The sequence below is a fragment of the Brienomyrus brachyistius genome, unplaced genomic scaffold (genome assembly GCF_023856365.1).
Source record: "Brienomyrus brachyistius isolate T26 unplaced genomic scaffold, BBRACH_0.4 scaffold68, whole genome shotgun sequence".
Lineage (NCBI taxonomy): Eukaryota > Metazoa > Chordata > Actinopteri > Osteoglossiformes > Mormyridae > Brienomyrus > Brienomyrus brachyistius.
The window spans coordinates 1,206,349-1,213,686 of record NW_026042343.1 but is presented as its reverse complement, the minus strand read 5'-3'; the positions used below and the strand labels follow the sequence as shown (position 1 = coordinate 1,213,686).

Sequence of the window (7,338 nt, the reverse complement as noted above, 5' to 3'; positions counted from 1 at the left end):
ACTGTCTCATTCTCACTGACTGATGATTTTTCTTAAACAAACCGATACTTATTCATATCAAAGACACCAGTTCAACATTGCAGGGCTCTACATTATAGTATGTAAAGTTCACTGGCAAGAGAAAGCACTGGCATGCACATGTAACTTCTTCAGATCTCAAGACACAGTATCGTACCACACAAAAGGTCACACAGCAATGTACACACAAAACAACAAAATGGCAATACAATAACAAGTAAATCATATATTGAAACACAACAATGTCGTATCACTGGCATTTATGGAAGAGATTTTGTGATCATTTTCATGGTTTGATTCACCGTTTTGCATGTGGTGATCAACAAGACTAAAGCAACTGAAAATTGTGCCAAATGATGGCAATCGTGCAAAATCATTTTGAAAAACGTGTGAAACTGAGAGGTGATGCTCTGCTGTGCAGAAGGGACGTCTTGGTGCGGGGATCACACGTGCTGTTTCGCAAGTGTTAGCTGTGACTTGAGAAATGCCCAAAAGCAATTGATAAAAAACTGTAACGGGTGTTTTTTTGGTAGATATTTACACAAGCAAAACAAAAAATGTGCAGTTTCAGTTACCGGTTTCCCTTTTACTACTTTCTGGATGCCACATTAGATCTTACTTTCACTCTACCGCTGACTCTTTACTCTGTAGAATGTTTTAAGTCAGGTCAACTTCTTCAGACATTCTCATGAGAAACAGGTCGGGCGCAGGAACTGTCAGTGTCCCAAGCACAGACTAAGTATCACTAAAAGGAATCCTTCACAGGCTACAGTAATTGATCTGAAAAAATCTGATACTTCGGAGCTCCACCCTGTGTTTGTTCTGCTGAGGGACTGCACCGGCCATAAAAGAAGAAGAGCCGTCAGAGGTCTCCAGGCACAACGGCGATGTGATGCTGACAAACAGGTGTGGCTGGGTCCAGATGCCATGGCGCAAGAGCAAAGCCCGCAGGATGAGAAGGCTTCAGGGTTACCAGAGCTTGCGGATAAAAACGCAGCACTGTTACTTACAAAGCAGAACCACCGAGTTCTGCGGAAGGTCTGCAGCACAAACATTTCAAGCAAGGCAGAAATCTGCCATTCAGTAAAGGAATCTAAAAAGGCTGCATTAGTGGTATTCTGTTTCTGGCAATGTAGGTGATCGTATTACTATGTACCAACTGTAAACACATATTTAAAATGCACATAGTACTATTACATAAGAGAAAATAAATAATAATTAAAAAAAACTGTAATTTTCAGAAAAGCATGATCCTTGCCCCTGCATCTTACCCCTGGGCAAGGTCAACACCTGACAGCCCTGGATTGGCTCAGGTTACTGTACACCTGCAGGACAAGTAAGAGCAGGAGGTGGACCGGGCTAGTAGATAGGCGCAAACATGTACTGGAAAGGCCACGCCCCCTTTAGAGCAGGAGATTTAAAGCGGTGCATCTGAGCTGATACCCACACAGAGGGACTCGTCTTCTCTTTGTGAGACAGCTGACTGGGCACTCCTCCTGCTCTCATCTCTCCAGTTTGCTACATCGCTCAAACTTTCTTTTTTTACTGCCACCCTTAGAAAGAAACAGCATCATGATGATCCAGACAGGCTTCAAGAGCGGAATGAGTGCAGTTGGAGGGCTCGGCTCAGGCGGAACGGTCCGGCAAAATTTCTCCAGTTACTCTGCACATGCTGCGCCTGGGGGCTCCGCCCGTATGAGCACCAGTGTCAGGCGCTCTGCAGTCGGCGGCGGCGGCAGCGGCGGGGCATTCGGCGCAAGAAACAGCTTTGGAGGCAGTAGCTTCGGAGGCGGTAGCTTCGGAGGCGGTATGGATGCCGGCTTCTATGGAGGCGGCTTTGGTAGCAGTGCTGCCTTTGGTGGTGGTGCTGGTTTTGTAGGCGCCCCCATCACAGCCGTCACTGTGAACCAAAGCCTCCTCGCCCCCCTCAACCTTGAGATCGACCCCAACATCCAAGTCGTCCGCACTCAGGAGAAGGAGCAGATCAAAACCCTCAACAACCGCTTTGCCTCTTTCATCAATAAGGTTTGTAGTTTTCTCTGCTTCTCAAAAGATTCTGGACTCTAGCATCTAGTAAATATACTCTAATGACTGTAGAAAATGCTATTTAGATGTGTTCTAGTAAAGTACAGTTCAGACTTGTTTAGACTAAGCCTTGTCAAATCCTCTGACTGAGGCGTTGCTGAGAGTGGGAACTTTTCATGTCCTTGAGTGACCTCAAAAGTGCAGTAACCTCTACCAACGTTTTCCTTTGATGAATCGCATTCACTAAGGGCCATATTCTACCATCAGGAGTATAAAGGCTTTTTGTGCGTAAAAAGTTCTATGCTTTCGAGATGTGCGTATTCTCCCCTCTGCAGCGTGGTCATAACCACAGCTGAAGCTGGATTTTTAGATTAGCAGGATTACTTGTCAGATTTAAGGTAGACTGGGCTACATGTAAGTGAACAAAGTCCATTTAATCTAGGGTTCCTGAAATCCCATGGGTTATCTAGCTCACCAACACATCTTCCTTTGTGATTCAGGCTTCAGGTCCTGTTCGCTTTTACTCCCGAATAACGGTAGATGTTTGAATGATTTAATCATTCAAATACCTTTTCTTAATAAGAATAACTCAAAACATCTTACAACAACTTAGGGTTTAACTGGCATGGCAAAGGTTTTTCAGTTAAGCAAGTGAACTGTTAATCTGAGTATTACCATCAAAGAGTTAATAATTCAGTTTACTTAAAATTGACTTCAGTTGAATTTCCTTGAAAAAGTGCATTCAAAACATTGTCTTACATTTTTAAGTAATCACAGCACATTTTTTTTCAATGCAGTCACATGAACTGAAAGCATTTGTTATAAATAGATAATGCAATCAACCACCTACCTTATATGCTACAGCACAGCCTGCATTGTACATATTAATCCAAATCAATTGCTAGCACTAAAAATCCACAAATCCACACCATTAAGTGCAGAATGGTTACCAGTTAGGCAAGTGTCCTGGTCGGGTAGTTACACTGGGGAATGCATGTGTAGGAAAATACAGAACAAATTGTTCTAAACGGAACTGATACAGAAAGATTAGTGTTTCAGGACCCCACCCCGGAAACATGCAGTGCATTCAGTGCCTGTCAGTACATCAAAACAAGCGCAGAATATTCTTGGTCATCTCTGTCTATTCTTTTCTTCTCTCACTCCGTCTGTCCCTCTCTCACAGGAACACAAGTACATGCACAGCAGTCTAGGGTTGCAAGGACACACTACTTCCTTTTAACCTATTTTTGACTCATTTTAATTGAATCGGTTATTTTTTTAAATGAACAGATGGATGTCCCTGGAATCTGCCCTAATAGTAATACAACCACATTTCCAAAAATGTTTGGACACTGTGGAGAATGTAAATTAAAACAGGATGCAGTGATTTGCAAATCATATAACCCCATATTTAATTAAAATTAGAACAAAGTCAACATCATAGACTTTTATTGTTTTATAACAAATATATGCTCAGTTTGAATTTGAAGCAAAACGTTCCGACAAAGTTGGGACAGGGGCAGCAAAAGACTGGATAAGTTGTGTGATGCTAAAACAAAAGACCTGGTTGAATATCTCCTAACTAATTAGGTTAATTGGCAACAGGTCAGTAAGATGATAGGGTATAAAAAGTCTCTGTGCAGTGAAGATGGGGGGATGTTCACCACCCTGTGAAAGACTGTGTGGGCAAATAGTGCAACGATGTAACAATAATATTCTTCAACATAATAGTGTAAAGTATTTGGGAATTTCATCATCTACGGGAAATAACATCATTAAAAGGCTCAGAGAATCCAGAGAAATCTCTGTACACAAGGGACAAGCCTGAAAGCCAATATCGGATAGCCGTGATGTTCAGGTCCTCTGGTGGCACTGCATTAAAAACAGACACGATTCTACAGTGGGAATCACTGCATGGGCTCAGGAACACTTCCGAAAACTATTGTCTATGCACACAGTTCTTCACTGCATCCTTAAATGCAGGATGAAACTCTACCATGCAAAGAAGAAACCATATCTAAACATGGTCCAGAAATGCTACCAACTTCTCGGGGGCTGGACTCATTTAAGACTGAGGCAAAATGAAAAACTGTCCTGTGGTCAGACAAATCAAAATTTCAGATGCTTGAGAATCAAATCATGGACACTGCGTCCCCTGGGCTAAAGACGAGAGGGACCATCCAGCTTGTTATCAGCAGACAGTTTAAAAGCCAGCATCCATGATGGTATGGGGGGGGCATTAGTGCCTATGGCTTGGGAACCTGCACATCTGAGAAGGCACCATTAATGCTGAATGATTACATACCCCATGGAATGCTAATACTCTCACTCCTAAATAGGTACGCTTCCTGGAGCAGCAGAACAAGATGCTGGAGACCAAGTGGAGCATGATGCAGGAGCAGACCACCACCCAGTCCAACATTGACGCTATGTATCAGGCCTACATCGCCAACCTGCGCAGGCAGCTTGATGGCCTGGGCAACGAGAAGATCAAGGTGGAGAGTGAGCTGAAAAACATGCAGGGAATCGTAGAGGACTTCAAGAGAAAGTGAGCTGGTGTAGCTAGATTTAACTGGTGTAAATGTCCACCATCACTGTACCTGGGCTGTAGGAGACCGTCTCTCTTATATTTCTGTATGTTCTTCTTTGCTTCCAGGTATGAAGATGAAGTCAACAAGCGTGCCATGGCTGAAAATGAATTTGTCTTGCTGAAGAAAGTGAGTGTGTAAAATGTCTGCAAAAACCATTGCTATAAACCCAAAAATAACACACCATGCTCACTAAAAAAAAATGTCTTCTCTCCTGTTGGTCAGGATGTTGATGCTGCCTACTTGCGCAAAGTAGAACTTGAAGCTAAGGTTGATGCTCTTCAGGATGAAATCAATTTCTTGAGGAATGTCTATGAAGCGGTGAGGCCCATCTACGATCTTCTAGATTGTGGCACAAATATTTAGGGAAAACTTTGGTTCTGCTGGATAAATACCAATGTTAATAAGAAGGGTTTATATAGTGATATGTTTCCTTTGAACAAATATTAGGAGTTGATGGAACTTCAGAGCCAGATCAAGGACACCTCCGTGATCGTAGAGATGGATAACAGCCGTAATTTGGACATGGATGCCATCGTGGCTGAAGTGCATGCCTAGTATGAGGAGATTGCCAACCGCAGCAGGGCTGAGGCAGAGATATGGTACAAGCAGAAGGTGGGTTTGATTAAGAACCAAAATCTTTTATTTTCCTTTACTGTCATCTCTGGTAAGGTCTGATGAATGACACTGCTACAAAGGAATGGTTTTGAATTTTTATGCTGAACATCCCTCTGCCCAATATATTACTAGTTTGAAGAGATGCAGACTTCAGCTGGGCAGTACGGTGAAGACCTGCGTAGCACCAAAACTGAGATCGCTGAGCTGAACCGTGCAATCAGCCGTCTGCAGAATGAGATTGAGGCTGTCAAGTCACAGGTGAGGTGATGTTCTCACATTCTGATTATCTGAGATCTTATACTGCCTGGGTTTACCAAGATTTTCTTAGCAACAAATAATGTACTGAAGGACTTTTGATTTAGGGAAAACTCATGCTAAGCATTTAAAGAACACATTGAGTTTTGTTGCCATCTCCATTCCTAGCGCGCCTCACTGGAGGCTCAGATCGCCGAGGCAGAGGAACGTGGAGAGCTGGCAGTCAAGGATGCCAGACTGCGCCTTAAGGACCTGGAGGAGGCCCTGCAGAGAGCCAAGCAGAACATGGCACGTCAGGTTCGCGAGTATCAAGACCTCATGAATGTCAAGCTGGCCCTGGACATTGAGATTGCCACCTACAGGAAGCTGCTGGAAGGAGAGGAGACCAGGTGAGTAAATACACTTAGAAACAAGAACCCTGAAAGAATTAGTGTGGGTTACTATACTCATTTAACTGTGTCCACCACTCTGGAGTCTGACAAGACTGGGAGAGTATTTTGTGGATTTTGTTAGCTTTACCCACCATGTAAAGTCGCATAGCATCAGAAACATCAAAAATAATTTTGGGCACCTCAGTCCTGGGTGGAGATGACTCTTCTTCATGAAGATTTGTGATGCTGTGTGTCAAAAGTTGAGAGTTTCAAGGAAGCCATGAGGATAATTTTCGACTGTGGTTATTGAAATCAAATGATGATTTGGAACCTTTCCACAGAATTTCTTCTGGTAGTGGAGCCACAACAATCCACGTGCAATCCTCTGGGGGCAGTGGTGAGTAGGACACATTCACACATTTTAGCCAGCTTCCCTCTCATTCCCCTGTCTGTAAAATGCAGCTTTGGTAAACCCTAGGTACTAGACCAGCAACTCCAAACAAGTTGAGTTCATAGAAATGCAGCAGCAAGCTGTACTGAAAATAAAGATGAACGTTTCATAGGATGAAGGATATCATTGTGATGATATTCCTTATGTGTTCTCCTATGTGTTCTTATGGTCGATGACAACAGCAAGCTCAAGTGGGTTCAGCTCTGCTGGTGGATTTGGCTACGGCGGCGGCCTGTCCATGGGCGTGGGGGGCTCAGCAGGAGGAGGGGGCTCGTCCATCAGCAGATCTTTGATGGTCACCACAGGCAGCGCCCGCAGAGCCTTCTAAAAAGAGCCTCTTCCATCTCCAACTCTTCTGATCACAACGGCTGCCTACAGATACTTAAAAGGTCAAACCATCAAACCTACTGTACTACTATCATTTGTGTGAGCGCCTCTAATTAAATTTACCTTAATTAGTTTGTAAAATTTCCCATTCAGTTTCTGGATGAACGCCCCCGCACCCTGTAGGGTTATCTTCACATACCGCATACGGTCCCAGAATCAGCTGACATGAATCTGCAGATCGATGTTTTCAAATGCCACAAAGGAAGCACATCTGGTGAGAATCATAAAGACTGCAACCCACGATTCTCCATTATACGTACTGCTCTAAACAACTTCTCTGATTCTCACACTCAGATTTTCTTGCATTCAGTTGAAGCCCAGGTACGGCAAGATGTTCAGATGTTAACTTTGTGTCTACGAAGCACGTATCCCGTGGCCGATATGGTGAAATTTAAAACAAGAACACAGAGATGCAGCAGGTCCAGGACACAAAGAAAGTATTTCTCTTCCGTCTGTCGCACATAGAACATCGAAGTCTTTTGTCATTTCAATGCATACAAACAAAAGCAGTCACATTATCCTCATCGCAGTTGATCTGTAAGGCGATCCATCTGCCCTTCAAAGAATACAAAGACCCTGCATTTTCCATCTTTTACACCATTCTCGTGAAATAGAGTTTGAAGGT

At 43.5% G+C, this 7,338-nt stretch overlaps 1 protein-coding gene across 1 annotated transcript; it reads left to right on the top strand.

Annotated features, from left to right (window-relative positions):
* The first annotated feature begins 1,590 nt into the window (after positions 1–1,590).
* On the top strand, positions 1,591–6,794 carry LOC125725478 (intermediate filament protein ON3-like). The gene is given in 9 exon segments (XM_049002412.1): positions 1,591–2,043; positions 4,383–4,591; positions 4,700–4,760; positions 4,857–4,952; positions 5,082–5,246; positions 5,382–5,507; positions 5,673–5,893; positions 6,217–6,272; positions 6,509–6,794. Coding segments are annotated over 9 exon segments (1,533 nt in total). The 3' UTR covers positions 6,655–6,794.
* The last annotated feature ends 544 nt before the right edge of the window (positions 6,795–7,338 follow it).